At 47.5% G+C, this 23,026-nt stretch overlaps 1 protein-coding gene across 2 annotated transcripts in view; it reads left to right on the forward strand.

Annotated features, from left to right (window-relative positions):
• NEURL1 (neuralized E3 ubiquitin protein ligase 1) overlaps nucleotides 1-16,830 on the forward strand; it is a 165,726-nt gene extending 148,896 nt beyond the window's left edge. For both annotated transcript variants that reach the window (XM_037400918.1, XM_037400919.1), the window contains exons 5-6: nucleotides 12,388-12,534; nucleotides 13,833-16,830. In XM_037400918.1, coding sequence (XP_037256815.1) covers nucleotides 12,388-12,534; nucleotides 13,833-14,074 — 389 coding nt within the window. In that variant the 3' untranslated portion in view covers nucleotides 14,075-16,830. The remainder of the gene's footprint in view (nucleotides 1-12,387; nucleotides 12,535-13,832) is intronic.
• The last annotated feature ends 6,196 nt before the right edge of the window (nucleotides 16,831-23,026 follow it).

The raw sequence follows: 23,026 nt of genomic DNA on the forward strand, positions 1-23,026 counted from the left end.
GGGATCACTGGATACTACATTGCATACCTTGAGATCAGTTATTTGGCTCTGACCCAGAGCAGTGCCAAGCTCAGATCTCTCCTGGCTTGTGGCTGTGTCATAGAAGCTGACTGCAGCTATTCCACAGTGTTGGGATACAACGTTTATTTCCTAATCTAAGTATCATGGGAGCCCATCTCTACCCAGGCTGGTGGTCATACAGAACTCTGTAAGAGAGGAGGGCAGTGTGGGGTTGGTTTGACAGTAAGGAATCCAGACTGCTGTTTCCATCTAATCAACCTGGCATCATATACTGGCAATATAGTTGCTGTAGAAGAAATAAAAAAGCAGAAAATCATGACAAGGCTGGAAACACTATTTTTCTTTATGTCCCCCACAGCAAAGGGAAAATAAATGAAACTCAAGCACCACTATAGCATGGTGAGAGGCCACAGTCATCTGTAGTCGGAAGTGGAAGGATGTCAACTTGTTGCAAAGAAAAGGTTAAAAGGCAACTTGACCACATAGAGGCAAGATAAATGGAAGAGGAGGGCACTTTAATGTAGCAGATAATAGCATAAAAAATACCAAGCTGCTGGAAAATGAAGGGACACAAATTTAAATTAAACATAAGTGACGGTAATTAACTACAGGAAGCAGCTATTGGGGGAGGCAATAGATCATTTTGTCAGGATTGGAAGCCCTTCTAAATATTTTATATGTAAAGTGCTGGTCTTAATTCAGAAATTCTGTGGGTTATGCACGTAAAAACAACCAAACAGAAACCCAGATCATTAGGCATGTAGAAATGAAACAGTCTTTGCGTATCCTTTAGGAATTCCATTAGTTCAGGCTTGGCTTGGGTTTTTTTCAGGCATCATTCCTGTATAGTCAACAAAACCAGCCTATTAAATTTGATTTACTGCTTTCAGCTTTTGCTGGTAAGCATTTCAGCTCACACACAGTTTTATCACAGCTCTCAAAGGTTGAAATGAACCAGTCTGGATATATTGGTCTGGTTTTGGTTTGGTTTTGGTGGTGTAATTCTTTTATGAAGTTAAATTGATTGACCCCATAAGGTTTTAAAATGTATGACTCATGTCTGGAGGAGCTATCACAGCAATAACTTTATATATTTAGTATGAGGGGATCCAAATGGTTGGGGATGTTCTTTCATTTTCTTTTGTCTCAGAGTGAATCACCAGCATGTAAAACATCTTCCTTCATCTCCTTTATTTTGGATTTTTTTTTGGTGTGGTTTCCCTTGGGAATTTCATTCTTTCCAGTAATATTGAAGTTTTCTTTTGAGCAATGAAGTAACATGTTCCATCAATAGTCGTACTAAAGAAGTTGAGTTGCCAACTTATCTGTGTCCTTTCTATCCATGCACTTCAATAACTCCAGCCCCACCAGAACAGCTGCACAATGTTGCAGCTCTCTGGATGTCTTCTAATGCTGGCCACGAGCCAGCATTAGGCCTGAAAAAAACAATCCCAGAGCCAGCATTTGGTGTGGAGAAGTATATATTCACATCCACGCCGCATACATGCGGAGTGTGTGGGCTAAGCTCTCCCACCTCCTTTACCACAGGCAGATGAGATGGGCTCCTACTCAGCTGCCCGTTGCAAAATATTTCGAAACCAGTTGTTTCTGAGGTTTCCATCCTCCTTTCAGATTTGAAGTTGGTCAATGGGATCAAAACTGGGGGGCAGGCAGTGAGGAAGAAAGAGCTGACCTGGGACTGGTGGGCAGAGCAGCCATGAATCCTTGGTTCCTTGTGGTTTCTGACAACAGCTGGCAAAGGACCAAACTGGGAGTTAGTTCAGCAGACTGGGGGACAAAAGCTGCTGGCAAAGGGCTGTTGAAGTCAACAGAGATGTTTTAGCTGAAGTGGCCTCAGTGCTGGTGTGTACAGGCAAACTGCAGTCAATTCCATTGCAGGCAGGCTTGCACAAAGCTGTGCCCACTGGGACTCTTACTGGTGGTTAAGGTTAGCAGCCCTGGTGGTGCTGTCCATGTTGCAACAGAGCCCTGACCCTGAGGAACCAACTGGAAAGAGCTGCAGTTTCATGGGTGAACAGGGTAGTGTCTTGCTTAGGTGACACGGAACAGTGGTTTGCCAGGGGAAATTACTTCGCCTGCTTCTGTGACATTCATCACACTGCCCAGTCTGGTTTTCTTTGACTTTAGCTTCACGTCAGGAGAGTGACCACAGACCGCTAGTGATTCACAGGCCATAGCTAAACCTTGAAGACCACCCTGTCCTTTCTAACCAGGATCGTTCCTCTGCATCCCAGGATTCCTCACTTATTTTGCTGATACAGTTCCTGCAACTACTGTCTCCAGATTATCTACAAGGGAGACTTTCTTCTCTCCTCTCTAGTCTCTGCTGCAGCACTTGTCCGGCCTGATCCTCCTAAGTATCTAGGGTTTTTGGGGACTTGATCTCATCTTACTGCATCCCTTACCAGGCTTCTGTCCGTTCCCATGTAAACAATTTTCTTAGCCTGTGGTTGCTGCTTGACTGTCCCAGCACTCCCATAGCAGAGTGTCTGTCCCTTCCAAAAAACTTTTCTGCTCTAGGTGCTGTTATATACTTACTTTGCACATGCAATGACTGCAGCAAGCATACAAAATATTTAAATGATAATTGGTATGTACAGTTGTTATACACACTGCCCATGGCACAGACAGTAGGTACCTTTTGTGGAAAAGTATCACACAGGCAAGGAGAGTCTGTGATCTTGGTTCTCCAGCTCCGAATTTATAAGCTTCTCCTGTCTGAGAGAAGATCTTTGCAGTAGTAAATCACACCCCCTCATCTCCCATCTCAGAGGTGGCCAGTATATTATCCATTTGGGAATTTGATCCTTTTCCACCTTGGTTCATTCCAGTGATGTTGAAATCGCTGAGTTAAACACAGCACAAGAGAAGCCTGATAAATGCATAACTGTTGCACAGAAATGCATGTAAGGAATCTCTTTCCTTAACACTCATTCAACTAGACATGCTACAAAGTTTTATCTTTTTTTTTTTATTATTTTTTTTATTTTTTTATTTTGGAAACATTTCCCACTCCTTTGGAAAATGGTCTCATTAAGGTGATTGGGATCTAACAGGCTTGTGTTGTGTGGCACTTAGCTGCCTGGAGTTCTTATGCACTGTAAGGTATGTGGTTGTGTTATGGTGTCAGAGACTAGAGGGGAAGGAATAGGGTTAATATTCAATGCCTTTTGGAACGAATCCACTTGTATTAACTGACGCCTCTTCATAAACACTACTATTGTGCATGGTTTTATTTTTCGTGGCTAGTGAAGTACCCGTTGCTGATGTTAAGTTGTAAGAGCTGCACAAGAGCGTTACAGTGTCCATAACATCTGGGCTTGATTCTAGCACTGCACAGGGCTCTCTGTTCATGTCCTGGTTTATAGTCATTGTTTTAAAGAAGAATTAGCATAAAGAGAAGCTGTTGTGTTAGAGAGGACAAGTTGCTTTATACGTTGTGCCTTGGAAAACTGCATGGTCATGGGGCACTGGATGCAGTCAAGCGCTCGTCCCTCGTGGTCAGTGGCAGCAATGACAGAGTTAATAGCTGCTTATGGCACCTTTGCACTATCCCATCAAAGATCTCATGGCACATGAGATAATTAACCCATACTTGCCACGGGCGGGCGAGTCAATGAACATTAGTCTGGGTACTGAGCTATCGGCCAGCACCTGTGTAAGGGCTGGGTAAAGCAAGCAGACCTCCTCTAAGAGACAGCCACAGGGCTTGCAAATGCCCGGTCCTCTGCGTGGGCTCCTCCACAAGAGGGGAAATCATTCTCATCACTGGGATAACAAACTCTCCCTGGCTGCAGTGAGATGTTCGCAGCAAGTGATGTATAGATCTCCCTTATCTCATAATGCCTTTGCCTGCCTACAGTGAATATACAGGATATGGGATCATATACCAGCCTCTTTGAATTGCAACTTGTCTGTCAGGACAGATAAAATCTGCCGACTCTTTGAACTAACAGTGGCATGAATTGTTAGTTATTCTGGCTACTGTGAGAGTGACTTAGCAGACGAAACTCTTCCTTCTTTGTCAGATGCCTTTTCATCCAGCAGAGTGCCCCATAGAAATTGAGAGCAGTGCTGGCCAAGAGAAGTGAAAGTATTTGTTTCCTGCGTGCATCTACCCCCTGTTTGTACACATCCCTCCTGGAGAAGCACGGAGTGTGGAGGTGCTGGGTTAGGCAGCGATTTTCCTTTTGCTCACAGAACTACATTTGCTGTGGTCTCCCAGATACTCTGAGCCAAATGGCCTTTTTGAGATGGAGCTGGATAAGGTGCGCTTTATGAACAGAAACATTTTTGGTCAGGGTAATTAATACCTATGATCTTTTAGAGAGCTTTTTGATTTGTTTTTCTTAGACAAGATGAAAACTTCAACTCTCATTTTTCATGTGGTTCAGCTACTTAACCCAGGCTTCTTTTTTTACCTCTTCATCTCGGTATCTGTCTGGATGCTTTGTTGGTCTAGTATTTCTCAGGTTGAGAAATGGAGCCCCAGTAGAGGCTCTTTCACTTCAGTTCAGCTAGGTGTTCCTTGCATGGTGTCCATACCCTCAGGGTAAGTGCTGAGTAATGAACCTTCACCTGTCAGGTCAGGAAAGTTACCCTTTAAGGTTGCTGTGTGCTCTTTGCTTTCAGACAGCACATTGGGCTTGGGCTGTGAGAGCTGCTGAACCAAAAACTTCTGTGGTGTCTGGAGCTTTCGTGTTTCTCCTGCTTAGCTGGAGTGTGCTATGACTGCAGGAGAGTAATAGATGTGCTGGTGCCCTGCTGCCCTTCTGGACACAGCAGACAGCAAGGCTCCAGTGAAGCCATAAAGCACACTCCTTTCCTGATCCACATGAAAGTCTGGACTGTTGTTCTCCATGTGGTTTGGATCTAACTTTTATTTCCCCAAACAGTGGTTGTCTGACACCCATCTGCAAACACAGGCCTTATGGTTTTGCGTGCAAAATCTGCCAGGCTGCTTTTTGTCCTATTTCCAGGAATTTCTGTAGCATAATGCAAAATGTAATATTGTTCTGTTCAGAACAAATCTAAAATCCTCCAGGAAATACTTGAATGCAAAAAAGCCCATGGATCATCAACTGATGTCGGTCACCTGAGAGGCAGAGATGAGCGGCAGCACAGAGGTCAGGCTCTGAGAGCATGGTTGGCCAAAACCCATTGAGCCCAAGGGGAAGGAAACTCTGGTTTCTGGTCAATGCAGTATTGTTCCCATCGCTGTGGGAACATAACAAATGGCGGTGTAAATACATGTATTTTATAGCATTCAGAAGTGATGGATATGCTTACATCCTTCCCTATTATTGTTCATCTTTAACTATGTATGCCGAGGCAGCAACAGGTGCTTTGTTCTTTGTTTTAACAAGATGGATTCAAAAGTCCCTGTTGGGTAAGACCTGAGTGGCCCTGGGGGACAGAATAGCTCTCCTGTGGCCTTGGCTGGAAGCAAGAAAATGTGACAATGTGCGAAATGTATAAGGCTGCTCCTTGGAGCAGCCAGCATGCTGTGGGGAAGGCTATCATTTTAGCTCTCTCTACATCTGGTGGAACATTTGCATTACTAAAAAAATGGTTACTGAAATAAAATGTAGAAGGATTTAGCTCTTGCAAAGCTTGTATTGATAAGACCCACCTTCTAGTGGATATGCTACTGATGGAATACCAGGGTTTCTGGCGTCAGTGTCAAGGGAGAGGTGTTAGTCTGACATCTGTCTGGGGTACACCAAAGACAGAAACTTCATCTTTCTGGGAGAGGACAGAGGAGAGAACCCAGGAGATCTCAGTACACTGTGTCTTGCCACTAGATTGAAAGGTCAAGATAATACACATTTAGCATACTGTTCCAGGTTGCCCACTGCATCTTCAATATGGACTTCTGCTCTCGTAGTATGTGAAATAGTTGTGTAATTCCACCAGTCTGCATTCTCTGATAGTTAAAAGTATATCTCTACTTTTTTTTCTGAAATGAGTGGTTGAATAGAGGAAAAGCTGAATTGAGAAAGTTCTACACAAGCTACATCCATGAAGAAAAAAAAAAATACTGTTACAGAAGATTTTTCGGTAAAAAAATAGTAAGGACTAAAATTGAGGTCCCAGTTTTACCAGTCTTGCATATGGTTAGTTATCAAGGATGTTTATGTACTAGTGGTCAGTGTAAGGCCAAAGATCTGTAGTAGATTAGCTTAAACAAAGATATGACTCTTACAGAATTAAGTTGCTGTAGCATCCAGTCTCAGTAACCTCACAGCCCATCACACTGCAGGAGCTCACATGTTATGGGACAGGTCTCCTTAGGCAGATGTTCACATGAGCTCAGTACCCACAATTGTGCCATATTTTTGAAAGAACCTTGATCCTATTTAGATAACAAAATCAATGGCCCTGATAAACTGAGAGTGTTAAATGTGAGAACGGATATTGAGCAATTTTTGAGATAGGGGAATTATTTTAGCAGACAGGCTTAAAAATCTGGCTCCTAGCAAAAGGAAATAGAGTTGAGAGTTTTGAAAGGCATCTAAATGGCTACAACTGTCAGGTGCCCAGAGCTCACTGGACTAAAATGTATGAGAAGTGCACAGCTCTCTTGAGCACCATAAAATGTGCCAGTTGAAGGCTGCAGCCAGATTTTAGCAGCTGTACTGATCTTTTCCACTGTGTGCTGGAGACTCTGGGACCTGCAGGTGGATGGAAAAACACTGAAAATCTGTGTTTACTATTGATAATTACCTGATCTTTATTAGCTGTTCTATTGATGCAGCAAACGTGTTATAAAAAGAGAAGGGGCTGTCAACGTGCTCCACCGATACTCAGCATATGGGCAAGTCAGTATGTTGCATAATGCTTTATCTGCCTTGGAAACTATAGCAGGAGGCTCCTATATTTTGTTTTCCAGGTACAATGTTTAGTTAAGATCCTGGCATAGTCCTTAAGATGGGTATGGGTAAAAAAAAAAAGCCCATTAAAAAAGTGAAGGTGATCAAACCAAGTGAACTGAGAGTTCAGTGTGACAGTAGTGGTCATTTACTGACAGCATCCTGTAAGCCAGGAAAAATAAAGTGCAAGTTGGGTGGATTCAAAGGGGAGAAAAAGGATAGCTCTGGAGTGCAGTCTGATTGTTTGTTTTTTATTTTTTTTAATATATTATATATATATGTATTTATAATGTTGTGATAAGAGCCTAGGCAGGTATAATACAGATAGCAGAAGGTGAGTGAGACACCTGAGATGGCGTTTGGTGTTGCCAGAAAGCATTCTGGGGATAGAAGTTGTGATATTAATTCCTGTTTGCAACCAGCAAACACAGGGTATTGCTCATTTGTTTCTTTTCTACCTTGGAAGCAGAGTCTTCAGACTATGCAGTACTGCCTTTCCACCTCAAAGCAGCAGACGTGTTCAGCCGGTGGAGCCTGGTTTCTGCAAGGCTTCCACGAACACAGTCCCGGTGCTCCAACAGAAGCACTGTGCTTGCAGGCCTTTTGGGTTAAGGTCTGAAAAAGTGCGATGGGACTATATAATGCTGAATTTAATTATAAGGGGGAAAGGGACAAGAGAGGGGGTCAGAGGTTTAATGAAATGGGTTGAGTCTTGATTTTGTCTCCTTGTGAACACTGGGACAGTATGAGGAATGCTCTGGTCAAATCCCGGGGAGTTACTGGGTACCTTCCACTGGCTGATGGATGTTAGGAAAACTTCTTTACCAAAAGGCTGTCAAGCACTGGAACAGGCTGCCCAGGGAAGTGGTTGAGTCACCATCCCTGGAGGTATTGAACAGATCTGTAGATGTTGCACTTAGGGATATGGTTTAGTGGTGGGCTTGGCAGTGCTGGATTGACAGTTGGCCTCAGTGGCCTTAAAGGTCTTTTCCATCCTAAATGATTATATGATTCTGTGTTTTTCATAATCTGATGGAGTTCAGCCTGTTGTCATTATTTGAGTCCCAGGAGGCCCTGCCCCTCTATCACCTCTCTCAGGAATAGATAACCAGAAATGTGCTATGAACACCTTAAACTGGCAGTTTCCCAACCTTCCGTGATCCAAAGCCAACAGTAATAAGGAAGAACATGCACTTTGGCATTCCTCTACTTTTCTCTCCATCTCAGCTGTAGTTTGAATCTGGGAATATTAATGTACTGCTTGCTCGCAGTGGGTTGGGAATAGCTGCAGGACAGGCTTGTGGCAGCTACTGCCTGCTCTAGGCCACAGAGATGCCCTGGGGATTTGCTTGCATCATAGCAAATGCCCCTAAGCGATTTCAGAAGGAGAATGTCGACAGTGCATCGCTCTTCCCACCTGGTGTGCTGGTTGTTTTCCAGTTCCCTGTCTGGGGCCTACACAGTAATAAGCAGGTCAATACAATCACTTTATTATGGAAAGAAATGTAGAAATATTTTTGTAAATTAATTAACGGGGAGAGTTAATTGAAAATGTTATGTGTTTTTAGGGAGTGTTGACTTTGTGTCTGGCCTTGTTACCAATGTAAATCCTTCAGCGGAACAGCTCTCCCCAGGCAGCTGCCATTAATTGATGCTTAGAAGTTGGGACAGCCTCAGAATATCCCCTGAGAGTGGATTGCAATGTTCTGGGAAAACACCCTGCTCACCACAATAGACACAGAGAGCCAAAAGTGTCTCTGATGGCCACAGCTGCTGTGTTTTGGTCACAGTTAGGATGTTCTATAAAAGGGCAGTTATGGGTACGGATAACTACTCTCCTAAAAATCAGAAATGCTGGATGGGATCCCAAGAGACTACTGACTTCACCCTCCTGTTCTTAAAGAGCTCCAATGATGGAGACGCCATAGTCTCTCTGGGAGGTCTGATTGCTTTACAGTGCTTCCTTATGAACATAGTGTCTATCCTGAACACCTTAGGAGTCTGAACCTGTGGGTTCTTGTCTTATCCAGAACTTTCATGAAGAACAGATTGTTTCTGCTCCCCTTTGAGCAGCCTGTGAAAAATGTGGTCATCTAAAAACCATAGAATCATACAACATTTTAGGTCAGAAGAGACCCCTGGGAGTTACCTAATCCAACCTCCTGCTCAAAGCAGGGCTAACTTCCAAGTTACGGAAGCACAAGACCATGCTCAGCTGGATTTTGAGTATTTCCAGGGACAGAGATAGCACAGCGCCTCCAGGCTCCTGCTCCAGTCCTTAACCAGCCTCATATGACCCTGGATTGGCACAACCTTTCCATAACAGGACGGCATGGTTGATTTCTGATCAGCTGGTGACCTCCAGCAATCCCCAGGCCTTTTTCTGGAGGATGGCTGTTTTTCTAATTGAATGGACTAATTCCTTGTCCTGTATTTGGGGAGCTGAATAAGTGCTGCATTTTGCATTTGATCATATTGAATACCATCCCATTTATATCTGATCCTATTTCCAGTTTGGCAAGACCATTTTGAATCACAGACCTTTAGCATACAGGCAGCCTTTCCTGGCATGATGTTGTCTGTACATTCCATGGTACTGCTGTCTTCTACTGAAAATATAATACTCTCTTACTTTTGGGGGTGAACATATTTTGGGGGGTTCATTTATTTACACCTCTCCCGGAGCGATGACAGAAGTGTAGAGAAAGAGTCAATCTGCATTGGATTTCGCTAATAATTTGACTTTGCAAAGATAAACCAGCAAATGGTTCAAAGTCCGTTTAAAGGTGATTCCAGTGTGTTTGGCATGTTTGAGATCAAGCGTGAGACAAGTTAGCAGCAGAGACAATTTGTCTGGGGCCTTTAGAGAGAGGAAGAATGTTTAAATTGATTTATTTAGAATTATTTAATTTTTTAAAATCATGGTTTGAAAGCTAGCTCTTGGTAGAAGCTCTCTGCACACAATGAGCATGTTTGGCCTTGAGCACATATATCTGGTTTTAGTTAAGCCAAGTTGGCCACACTCATTCCACCCTGCACATGATCTCATTCCATGCTCCTTGTCATGGTATCTGCACACCATCCAGCAATATATTAACGGCGTGAGTAACGTGTCTTATGTTGATTATTCTGTCACCAAGGGAGAAGTGCGTCTTGTCTGGTAGGGAACTCAGACTGTTTGAAACAAAGCTCTGTACTTATGCTGGAGAAAAGTCAAGAGCTGCGCCTCGTGTTAGGAGAAAGAACTGGAAGGTGTGTGTTGGCCCCTGGGTCTTGGGTAAGGCCATTTTGGGACTCAGATCAGCTACAACCAGAGAAGCTTGTGGTTCCTGCACTGATGAGCTCTCCTTGCACTGTGGAAAGGCCATTTGCACTGCTGCCAGCATGCTTCATCAGTTCATGCTCTGGGACACTCGGGGCACCTCCAAATCCTTGGTTAGTCCAGGAAGAAAAATGCTCCTGATAGTCTTTATTTCGCATTTAATGAAATGACCAGGTTGGTGGTAGAAATGCAATGTGCTGCATGTCAGGTGAACGGGAGAAGTATCTCCAGACTGCAGGGGGACTGAGAGGGGAGGCTTGAAAAACTCCTTCAGCTGCCTAGTGTTCATATTTGTTCAGTGTGCAGTGGATGAGCTGAAATCTGTGCCCCAGTGTGTGTTACCCACAGGGCAAGTTTTCTGCTACGGTCACAGTCATCTGTCAGATTGGAGGGGAAGGGCCATTGCTAGTGGCTGTCATTAGGGGTTGCATCATTCTCTTTGCATATTTACGGAGCTAAACTCCAGCCGCAGCTGCCTTCTGTGTGATAAAGGAGGTGCCTCTCTACAGCATCTCAAGGGTGAGCGCCCCAAAGTCTTTTGCAGATGCTAATTGAACTTCAGATAGTGCCTGGGAGCAAAGCGCTCCTTATATGAAGAGGGGTAAAACTAAGGGACTGAAGGCCGAAGCTAATTGCTGCTTCTGCTGTATGCAGTCCCCAGAACAGATTTTGACCTAGATGTGACCCCCCCGCTCAGTCCCTGCGCTACATTTAAAATGCTCAGTTTTGTTCCTCTAACAAGGGCAGGAGAATCTGGCACTGGCTGCTGCTGTGCTTTTGCTTTTTTTTTTTTTTGCACAATCCACAGTTGGCACGCGGAGTCACTGCTTCCCAGGTTTAGTCCTCCGTGGCTCAGTGGCCTCCCTGCAAACAGGCACCGAAGGACCTTTCTGGTGCACGGGGTTTTCCTGGCCTCCTCCTGCCACGTTTTTTCCGGAGAGTAGCCTCCGGCTGCTGGAGGACACTGCGGATCCAAACCCTCTGTGTCTCTCGGCTCCTTATATGGTCACATGGAGAAGTCTTAGCATTTTAGTTCTGATTTGGAGTCACCCTGGTTGTCTTAGCTGGGGAACTAGAAACTTCAAAACCGCAGGGAAACTAGTTCTCACCACTAAGAAACCGTACCTTGGTTCATGCACGCGTGTGCTGCTGGCTCGCCACTGTCTTACTGAAGACCAGGCTGTGTCGTTAACAATGAAACTCCCTTGCAAAACCTTGCTAGAGTTTTAAGTGTCCCCATTCCTTTCCCTTCTGGAAGGGGCTTTAAGATACTTGTTATAGCAGCAGAAGAAAGAGGCTGCGGCAGGGGAGGGTGCCAAGCAGGCTGTGGGGCAGAGCTGCCTTTTCTGGCAGACAGCACAGTAACGCAGAAGTGATGGTGGGCAGTGGGAGCAGGAGGTAATGGAGCTGGGGACACCTAGAAGGGACTTGAAGGGGCTCTGCATTCTTGAGCCATCATATCCAGACATGCAGAGAGTGGAGAAAACGTTCCTGAGTGGGGGGAGAGTTGTCTTTGTTCATCCCAGAGCCAAATGCATTTGAGTGGCATCCTCGCCTCTGACCGAAGCCACCCTACAGCAGAGGCAGAGCAGTGAGCAGAGCTGTTCTCCTGATTGCCAAACCCTTGAGTTTGTCTCTGGGGTCTCCTTGAGTGACTTTGCGTGAATTTGTTGGAGCTGGAATGATGCAGCGTTGCACTGGGTTAGTGAAGAGTACTTTGGCAAGGGGGTACGTGCTTGTGCTGGGGTCCAGCCCACCCTACTGCAGGCTGTGTCCTCTGCTGGCTACAGCCCTATCGCTGGATGTGGTACTGAGGGTACGTACGAGTGTGAAACCGTAAGGAAAGTAATTGCACTTAATGACTTGAGACATGAGACACATTTAAGGGCAGAAACAAAGGGTTATGATGGCTAAAGCAGCTCCAGCAAACTCAGGGGCTGTGGGAGCTCGATGTCTCTTCAGAGCCAGCTACTAGCATTTAAAAAAGCATACGAGGCTGGGTTTTTTTTGTTTCCCTCTTCTCTAGATTTCATGCTGATGAAACACAAATCCTGACAAGCTCTGAGTGCTGCACCCCCTGCCACATACCCCCAGTGCCTTGTCAGCCCCATTTTTAAAAAGTAACTGTAGGTTTCTTTTCTTGTGCTGCAGGTTCCACCATATTAGCAGAGCGGCTGGGACTGTCCACACCAAGCTCACCCACATCAACACCCAGTTCCCCCACCATCCTCTGCAGCGGTGTCTCTGGCCCCATATTGTCTACGTGTGGCTCTGGCCCCCTCTGCAGCTCTATCAGTGGTAAGTGTGGGGGGGATGCCTTTCCTCTGCCTCCCCCTGCCTGCTCCCACACTGTCTCCCTTCGTGGTCCTCACACTTGTCTCCCAAAAGGACTCTAAAACCACAGTGATCAACAGAGTCCCCTGTCAGCTCCCTCGGGGAGGAAGGAAGAGCCTCTGCAAAGGCTATTTTCAGTCTGGTTTACGTGGAAGCTGCTTAGATGCCTAGACAGCAATATTTTTCCAACCTTTTTCATCATGAAGGCTCCCAAGGGAGGCAGTAGAGTTTCTGTTATGTGCGTGGCCCAGTGACGCACAGCTCCTTCTGGAGAGCTGTGTGGCAGTGACATGTGTTGCATGCTAGCTCAGACTGGAGCTATGGCTGTGCCCTACAGCCCCCTTTTCCCTCTCCACACACCTTCACTACCTTCTTCAGAAAAAGGCAGTATTGATATTTCTAATATGCCAATGAATTCCAGTGAGATTTAGATAAATTTACATGCAGTAGAAAATGATAAGCTGTTCTGCAGCATTTTACAAAACCCCAGGCACCTGCATGATCCCAAGGCATTGATGGTGGAATATGTAACTTAACAAATCCTTGTCATTGTTGTCCAAACCAAGAGTGATTTTTGCTGAGGGTATCATCAGAATCAGGTCTAATAATTGGTAACAGCAAACATTCAGATTTTTAATGGGTTTGGGGGAAAATTGGTTAGCCTCATTATGGGTGCGCTGCGAGTACAGTTACTGCAGCCTGTTGTGGCTCTTGAAGCGATGGCTCACTATGAGCTAGATGCTGTCCATGCAGGTACCACCCCACCCCTGTCCTGAAGCAGCCACATGGGGTGATTTGTAGCCAGGCACTGTGGTCCCACATCCCTGGATCAGCCCTAGAGATGAAACTCTCCTTGTCTTGGGAGCTGCTACCACCCATGTGCCACCCAGCCTCTCCCTTTTCAAAGCAGATGGCTTGATCTGCGCCTCCTTATTTTTCCTCCTTTGTTAATGTTTAGACAGTGGTTTAAAAACGTGGAACTGCTCTTTGTCCCTGCTGCGTGGGAACAGCTGTCTCTTGGTTTGCTCTGCATGGGCAGCAGATCCCAGCAGATGCTGCCTTTCTGCTCCCCTCAGCCTTGGCATGTGAACCAGGACTCACCAAGTGGGACAGTAGGTCACAGGCAGGACCCCTGATCCTGGAGCATCCACTTCTGCTAGGGCATGGTTCCTCCCTCAGTAGCTAGCTTCAGGGCAGAAATTACCCTGGGATGTCAGGAAGCCTTTTAAGCAGCATGAGTGACCCTGTTCTTTGTGTTCCAGGCACAGCTCCCAACTCTCCAATCAGCTTGCCTGAGTCACCCATCTCCCCGTCCGTCTCTGGGCCCTGGGGAGATGAATGCACCATCTGCTACGAGAACATGGTAGACACAGTCATTTACTCCTGTGGACACATGTGTCTCTGCTATTCGTGTGGGCTGAAGCTCAAGAAGATGGCCAACGCTTGCTGCCCCATTTGCAGACGGGCCATCAAAGATATCATCAAAACCTACCGCAGCACTTAGAGCAGCAGCAGATGCTGTGGTGGGGACTGGGCAGGTGGGGAGGAGGCTGTGAAACAACACAGGTCTTGGTCTCTGTTCATCATCCAGGAGATTCAAAAAACATCACCCACCACCACCCTGATCCCCTCTTCCACGGACAACAGATGAGACAAGCTTAGACATTGCTCTTCTACCCTCCAAGCAAGCCCTGGGGCTGAACTCCAGCGTGTCAGGGAAGTTGTGATGGACTACTCTCCCTTGTGGATTTTAAACTTTATCTCAAAAAAAACCAAACAACCAATCAGCTGGTGCAATCATCCCTTTTCTATACCACGCACAGTGGAGGGGAGTCTCTAATGTTTAGCAGGCACAGCAAGTGGTAAAAGGTTCAGTGTTACACATCTCCTTCTGGAGACACCCCGCATGCAGAGGACAGCTTAGCAGCAGAGGAGGAACAAGCAACATGTTTCCGTGTACAACCATCCTGACTGTAGGAAGCCCCTTAGAAAGGAGGGAGCGAGGCAAGCTTTGACCCAGCGAGGGAGGTGCAGTGAGCACATTCTCAGTGGAAAGGTTCGGGTCAGTGCAGAAAAGGACCCAGGATGTGTGAAGCAAAACCCACCCGTGTCTGCAGGCAGAAAAGCAGCCCCTTGAGGCTGTTCCTTGCTCCTCCCTTACCATTCCCTGGCAGAGGCATTCAGGGCGGGTTTGGCAGCCACCACTGGCACTGGCCTTCCTCCCTCCCAGCAGCATCCAGCCACCTCCCGATGCCAGCCATTCCGCTGCATGACGAGCAGCTCTCAAACACTCACTGCCCATCTTGCACGTGGTCTCCACGCAGCACAAGGGATGCAGCAGCATCTCTGCCCCATGGGCGTGCAGGAGAGGGACATGTGGCTCCCTCACTTTTCCTCCCCCTACCACCCAGACAGTACTTGTGAGGGAGAAAATAAATTTTAAAAAAGAAACAAAAACCCCAGCCTCACTGGGGAAGAATGTATAAACCCACATGTCTGTGGGTTTCATTTACTGGTAACTTTATCACTGTGCTTTAAGACAAAATCAGCCAGGTGGTACCCGGCCCTGCACAGCCAGCCCGCTGGCAGGACGTGGCTGTCCTTATGTGTTAGGAAGAAAAGAAAGAAAAAAAAATAGCTTGGGGGGATGGTTTTCTTTGGTTTATTTAAATTAATCCACTTACCTTCCGCCCCAGTTGAGAACCCCTGCTGTCCCCAGACAGATGCCTGCAGTGGCAGCCCCCATGGCTGTCGTGACAACTGCTGCTCCGTCATCCCATGGCCACTGGCTGCCCCTGGGCCCAGGCAGGCTGGCTCTGCAGCAGAAGGGGGTGCCCGTCTTCCCTCCAGCCCCATCCTGCTGCCTTCCAGGAGCCAGAGACAGTGTCTGGGCCCTGGCGGGTGACTGGGGTGCAGCAGCGATGGTGTTTGCCCTGCCACATTGCCCATCAGGGAAGGCTATGGAGTTGCACCCCTCCTGCTGAGCCTTTTCCTTCGCACTAGTAGTGTACGGCCACTGATAGGATGCAGGGGAACAGCATGGCATAGGGATAAAAGCATTTAACATACAGAGCTGCTCGTTGCAGGGGGCATCGTGCCCCCCCTGGGCAGCAGGCAAGTGAAGGAGCACTCGCAGAGCCTGCTCCTGAGAGCACCTGGAAAACATGATATCCTCGCTCTGTCCTCTTGAGGAAATGAAAAAGAGAGGCTGCTAGCTGGAGACCACACTGCAGAGCCTTTCTCTAAAGGCACTGCCATCACTGCAGCCTGCCACAGGGGTCTGCAGCTACCCCCAGCCCACCCCAGCGGGCAGTATTAACTTGAACGCTGATATTCTGGTTACAGGGATTTGTGTTAATTCTTTGCGTGCTCTCATGTACACCCCTAACCCATCCTGCCCTGCCCTGCCCTCCAGGCTGACTGCCGAAAGCCCCGGAGCACAGTGGCTCCTGCACCCAGATGCCCTCAGTGAGGGGTGGGGGGACACCGGGGTGGCACAAGCTTGGGGGAAGGACAGTGGCCATGCCAGGCGCATGGCTGGTCCGCAGGCACGCAGCCAGCCCCCAGCTTGCCCGAGGATGAGGACAGAGCTGTGACTGGCAGGCACCGGCAGCCTGTTGTAGTAGTTACACAAACTCCAGTGCAAAGATTTTGGAAAGAAGGAACCCGAGGGGTAGGAAAATGTCGATGAAAGAGTGGATGTGGGGAAACGTGCAATAAGCAGCCTCCGGAGCCTTCACCACACCCGTGGGACCGGTACCCCTCCACGCAAGGCAAGCCAAGCCAAGGGGTATGTTTTATTTTTCAAGAAACTCCATCCATGGGTACCAGTGCAGTAGTGTGAATTCCCTTTTCACCTTTTGAATTCAGAGTGTTTTAATATATGCCTGTGTTTGTTTTACTGTGGACCAAACTCTAGGAGTTAGCAGAAGCTGAAAGCTCCCCCAGCATCCGAACTCGAAAATTGGGGTTAGGTCCTGCTCCCAGCATCAGATGGCCTCCAGCTGTGAACAGGGAGGAGGAGAGCAAGGTGATTGCCAGGGAGAAAAAACAACAGCAAAAGCAGTAACAGTAACAACGATCCTAACCTTTTGTTTTGTTTGACTGGTGTAAGTTCCCACTTACCTCCGTGCTCTTGTGTCATTTGCATTTCATTGCTTTACTTTAAGGTGTTTTGTGTTCTGTTTAAAGAGAAGAATAACTCATTGTGAAAAATTGGATAACTGTGATTGTGAATAAAGTTGATTTAGGTATCCTGCAGCAGCATGGGCAACTGAGTATTTACCACTTCCACGAGCACGGCGAAACACGGCGGGCAGTGCAGTGGTGAGAGGCTGAGGAAAGAGCAACAGTGGCATGAGAGCCTCTTCCCTGGGGGGAGTTGGGTGGAGAGGGGGCTCGGGTTTTCCTCCAGTGCTCAAGGAGGAGGGGGTGTTGAGAGCTGGATGACGAACAGCCCTCCTGATGGACACCACACACCCCTGAGGAATAAAAGGAGCCACAAAAATAAAAGCAAGGGCTGACCGCATTGCTGCAAGCTTAGGCCCCATGCTCCTGAGCCTCTTCACACCCTTCCCAGAGAGAGGCCACAGCTTCTTTACTCTTATTGCCTTGTTTGCACAAGTAGCTGCAAAAAAAGCCTTCCACCAGCACAAGAGAAAGCGTGCTGTGAGGAAACCCAGTACCATGCTGCTCGGCCTGGTAGGGCCTGGTAAGGTGGCTGAAGATGAGGTAGAGCAGTAGTAAAATAGCCCAGTGTCCCCACCCCGGCTCTGCAGAACTACGGTAGTCCAACACCTGACAGGAGGACCCCAGCCCTAAGCTGAGCGCCGTGTTGAGAAGGCACACTGGCAAGCCGTGGCCTGGCCAAGGGAGATGCTGAAGCAAGACGCAGATGCTTCCTCAGCATGTAGCAAGGGACACAGGGACCCACAGGGAATTTTTGCATTCTCCAGAGTGATGCCGGTTCTCCCCAAACCCAACAGCTCCTCTGCTGCAAGGATCTGCTCAGGAGGACCCTACAACACAGCTGTGTGAGATTTCCTCCTCGTCCTTTTGTGTAACTATTCAGCAGATGAGAGACTGGCTGGGTTACTCTCTGTCACAGGACATAACTGAGTTAGCATGTTCTCCCTCAGTGTGGGTGCTCCGTCTGCCAAGGGACAGGGACATCCCAGGAGAGGTGTCCTCAGCCTCTCCAGCTGAAGCTGTTCCACTCTAACAGTCACTGGGGAGTGGCCTGAAACTTTCCAGGCTGGGTAAAGCAAACCCACTTCTACAACCCAGAGCTCTTGGCTGTTGGGACAAGGCAAGTCTGCACACACCTGTGCTCACTCCAAGAATGGTTCCCAGCTCCTGCTTTCCCAGGGACAGGAGGACCTCTAGCGGGTCTGGAAAGCCCTCTCTGGTCACAGCCCAGCCACGGGAAGCCGCCTCCTGCCCGGAAGAGCAAGGGACAGCGCTGCACGATACAGACTGCCCCAGGCACGGGGGACACCGACCTGCCAAACAGTCCCTGCCACATGTGCTGAGCTCAAGCACTGCCACATGTTGGGAAAAGTGAAGCGCTGATGCTTTGGGCCCAGATCAGATCTTCCCCTCCCCTGGCATCAAGAGGGACCAGGGCGTGTACCCCCTGTGTTTCCCCTCTGCCAGCCCCTGCCCGTTCATCGCCTCCTGCAGCTGCCATGTCCAACAGCCCCCGCAAGCTGCGTCCTCGCCCGCTGCGCATCGCCGAGCCCCCCTGCCCTGCCCTCCCTCCCCAGGCCACCACCAGCAGCTCACCAAATCCAAACCAGATCTGCAACGTCACCACCGCTCCCAAGCCGTCCTCCACCGACACAACCACGGCGCAGCACAGACCCTCCCCAGCGCAGCCCCCCCGCCGCTGCAGACGGGGCCTTCCCCAGGGCTAGCCCGAGCCCACGGACCGCGCCGGGGGGGTGAGGAGGAGCTGGAGGAAGGCAGGAGGGAGGATGCTCCCGAAGGGATCCAGGAGCGGCAGAGCTGGTCCAGCATCGCCACCTGGTGCTCCGCACGCGGCACGGCGCGCAGCCGCTCCCCCTTCTCCCAGCGCTGTTTCTCCTTCTCACAACCACTGCAAACACACACGAGCAGGACTAGAAAATTTTAGGCTGATCAGCACAGCTCTGGTAGTGGCTCTCGGAGGAGAGCGGGGAATGAAGGGAGCAGCTGGCAGCGGGTTACGCTGTACAAGGGGACGCATTAGCCTATGGGGATTGCACCAGTCCAGAAAAAACCCTTTCAGCCCTGAGCTGACTGGCTCACTCTACACACAGGGAAAGAGGGGGCACAGTTCCCAGACACACTTACTGCTAAGTTCATACCTTAAAATGCCCAGGACTGTGTGCTGCCTCAGATCCAGCTCCTGGCATCCTTCAGAGAGCTGGGCTGCCCAGACGGGGCACCAGCCACCCCCGTGCCAGCATGGAGGAACATCCCACGGGTGATGCTAGCAAACGCGGTGCCTCCGACAGAGAGCTGGCTCTTCTCACGGCCCGGGTGAGACTCATTTCTCCACAGGTTGCTTGTGAAATGCTACAGCACATGCTGAAAGCATAAGCCCCTGCTAAAATGAGAGGTGCATTCACGCCAGGTCATTCGTTGCTGCTGGAAAAAGAAGCTGGGGAGGACCAACACCCTGCTGCGGTCCTGCTTTCCCAGGTGGCAGCCAGGCACTCGGCACGACCCCTTTACCTACAGGTTTGCAAACTGCTAACAGACAGTGAGGAAATGGACAATGCTCAGGAGGGCTTCTAGTACCGAGTTGGGAACTGAAGAGCTAGAAAACCACCTCATTTTCTCTCTAGTGTTACACCCCGTATTACAACCTGCATCCCCATTATACACCCTAACCCACTGCCTTGTGCATCCCTGAGAGACAGCCCACGTAAGGAGCGGGGGATCCATTAGGAGAAACTCTTCAGTTTTACCTTTACACTGTTTCACACAGCAAAGAACTACTTGTTGAGCTATTTAGGGCCTCCAACCTTCAAAGCCAGAGAAGAGGAATCAGCAGGGCCCATCAGACCTTAATATCCAGTCTTCCAGGACCGCCTGCTCTGCAACCTGCAGGGTGTTCCTGCAGGCTCATCCGAACCTGCAGAGCAACACTTCTATCACAGAACCAAAGGGCCACTCGTGTAAAAGGATGCTTTTCTTCTTACTTTGGATCTGATACCACATCTCTCTCCACAAAAACATCCTGACAGAGTATTTTAAACCTTTAGACTTCGCTCAACACAGATAAAAGGTCTTCACGTTTGAGGGCAAAGGTGAAAAGTCTATAAAACTTGGTGGATTAGAAAAGAAACAAAAATATAGCATACAGTAACAGCTCAGTGCCAGGGGATAAGAGAAACTCCTTTATCCATTTAAGCCTAAGTTGAAATTTGCAATTGCGTGTGTAGCTAAGTTATAACTTATTTTGGGAAAGCTAAATGCAGTGATTTGACAAACACAGGTGGAATCCAACCAGTACTGAAAAAAAATATTGAAAAAAAAACAAACCAAAATAAACCAACTGGATCATAATTAAAAAGGTCAAAAATTTATTTTTCCTTAGGGCATAAGAGGCAATGTAAACAAAATACCAACAAACAAACAAAAAAAATCACAAATCAATTCTTACAGTCTGCAAGCATTTGAAGATAGAGTACCCTTTTCCCACCTCCCCCCAGAACACTGCAAGCCTGCTCAAATGTTAACAAGCAACAATTCTGGACCCTGAAGGTCCAGTGAGTTTTGCCATGTCCCAAGCCGGGACTAAATTTCTCATGTAGGAAGGACACTGCATCTGTTTTATCAAACACTGAAAAAAAAAAACCAAACCTCCAACAAAATATAAATATTACAGAGACCAGATTTAGCACCACCTTTGGTTCAAGCAGTCAGTGAACTGGGAGATGACTGGTACTGTCTGTTGAACAAATCCTTTCTGCCTGAGTCTTTGAAAACATTAGAGGTTCACATTGCAAGAACCTGCAATTACTCTGAGAAAAGAGCCCTCAGACTCCGGCAGTCCCTCACAGCCTCCCCAGGCCCTGCACACACGGAGGGGGGAGCGTCACCGCAGTGCGCAGCACCAGTGAACATCACTCAAAACACTTGGCAGAGCTGAGCTCAGCCCTGTGGGACACAGCAAACACTGTGCCAAGGGCCTGATCCTGCTTTGGCCTGGCACAGCTCCGACTTCGGGCACGGTTGAAGAACAGGAAGGGCAGTGACAGTGTGCATCCCGAATTTCCCTTTCCACCAGCATTTACCAGTCTCCAAAACCCGGCAGACAGCAGCACCTGCATGCTAACGGTGTGTGATGGCAGCTGCCTGGAAGGAGCTGAAGTTGCCTAAATGCAAGTTATTTGGCATATCTGGAACAGGCAAATCAGGACCTCGCTTATCAAGCATAGTTTACTCCAGGCCCTTTTTAGGCTCATCTTTTACAATACACACATGCCCATCACAGACACATGGCTATGGATTTTTGCAGAGAGGTGTCACTGCCCAATTACTGTGCCATAGCACTAGTGTGGGCCAGGATACAGTGACAAGGATCTATGACAATCCTAGGAGAAAAATTAAGTTCATAAAGCACCTGGCAATATTTTACATTTATTTCAACTCCCTCCTCTCCAAGCATCCAGAACACAATTTGTCTTTTCTTTTCCTCCAGGAGTTTTTGAACAGTCTTAATTAACCATTATTAAATGCTATTCAATTCCAGGATAACACCTGCTCTAATAAATGCTTAAAGAGAAATGCCAGGATCTACTTTTAGGCACAGTGACCTGAAGTTTTTGCTCTGCATCTTCACATGCACAACTGCCCAAGACAATCTGTGTTCCTCATTCCCTGTTGAGACAACCATGCAGAGTTTTCACCTTTACAGGCACAGATGTGATTCAAATCCTTCAAACAAACTTCTGTTTTTACTTCACTGCTTCGGTAAGTGCTGCTGTAGGGAAAAACTCCAAACCTCCATTGCTTTATGTTGTTTCGCAGTTCTCTTCTGAGCAAGCACTTGGGCACAGCACGTGGACAATCTGGTGATATTTAACCCCACCATTTACTGCACTTGGCCTACAACGACATCACCATGGAGACACCTCTGAAACCAGTTCTGGACTGGGCACTGAAGTAAAGTCTGCAAGTCTGGGCTAGGGGGAAGTTTTCGCTCACTGCTGTCATATCCAGAGCAAATGACAACACTGAACTATGATAATTTCAATAATTCTCACCGGGACAGAGATGCACTTTATTGTCCCAGTCACAGAACCAGGCCCACGGTACTGCATGTATCAGCTAAAAAACCACAGGTCCTCAGCTGATCTGCGCTAAAGCTTGAGGAACATCTCTACAGGGTCACTTGGCAAAAAGGAGAGCTACGTTTTCCCCACTGATAATGCATCTTTTTGTGTTGGCCCAGAGAGAAGTACTCTAATCTGCATCAAATCTACCACGTTTACATGCAGACTACTCAGGCACCAGTCATAAAAAGGTCTTCTGTTTTGTGCCAGTTCAGATAGATTGGGGCATCTGAGCCCACATTAACAATAACTCTTGCCATCAATGGCAAAAGGTACTGTTAAGTGCAAAAAAACCCCAACAACCCACCACCAAACCGCAAAAAAAGTCATTTAGTAATTTTTCTGGGTTTCAGTTTTACTGGAATAACTCAGAAATGCAAAATTTTCTATCATGCACGTGATTTCCTTTTCTAGGAAAGCATCTCAGAGACGCAAGCACATCTGGACCCTTGCAGGAGCTGTTCACTGAACAAACATTTTTATCCAACTGGTCACCATCTTGAGTTCATTAAACAAAAACTGGGCAATGCATGAGGCTGCAGTTACTCTGTCTTTAGCTCACATTTGCTATAGGTACATTAAGGAGTGATGCCATGAATGTCAAAATACCTGTCAGCTCTGAAAGAATCAATACTTGGTTCCAACATCTGCATGATGAACAATATTCACTCCACTACCTTCAGTGGAGCTTGATCAGAGGCCACAAGAAAATATGGTCAAAAGCTGTTACCACAAAAAAAAGGGTTTCCCCAGACTAATTTTCTTCCTCTCTTGGCTTAACTTGCAACCCAAAACAAACTGAATGGACTCCTGCCCACAAACTCTCTTAAAAAAAAAAATAATCTCTCAGTTACTCCTTCTCATATATACTGCAACATAAACCACACCAACTTCTAGACCGTTTCCCAAGCAGAACAGACAGAATGGTTCCCACGTTAAAAACAAACAAAAAAAGACAAAAAAGTGTCACCAACTTAGCCACACACACTAAGACCAGCCACACATTTCTCTATCTCTGGTCACCGACATACTCTCCCAAGCTCCCACCAGGTACATTCCCACCACCTGACCACTAAAAAATGGAGCGCTACACCAACACAGAAATGACAACAGCACCTAATATTCAAGGT

This window comes from Falco rusticolus, chromosome 9 (assembly GCF_015220075.1).
Source record: "Falco rusticolus isolate bFalRus1 chromosome 9, bFalRus1.pri, whole genome shotgun sequence".
Lineage (NCBI taxonomy): Eukaryota > Metazoa > Chordata > Aves > Falconiformes > Falconidae > Falco > Falco rusticolus.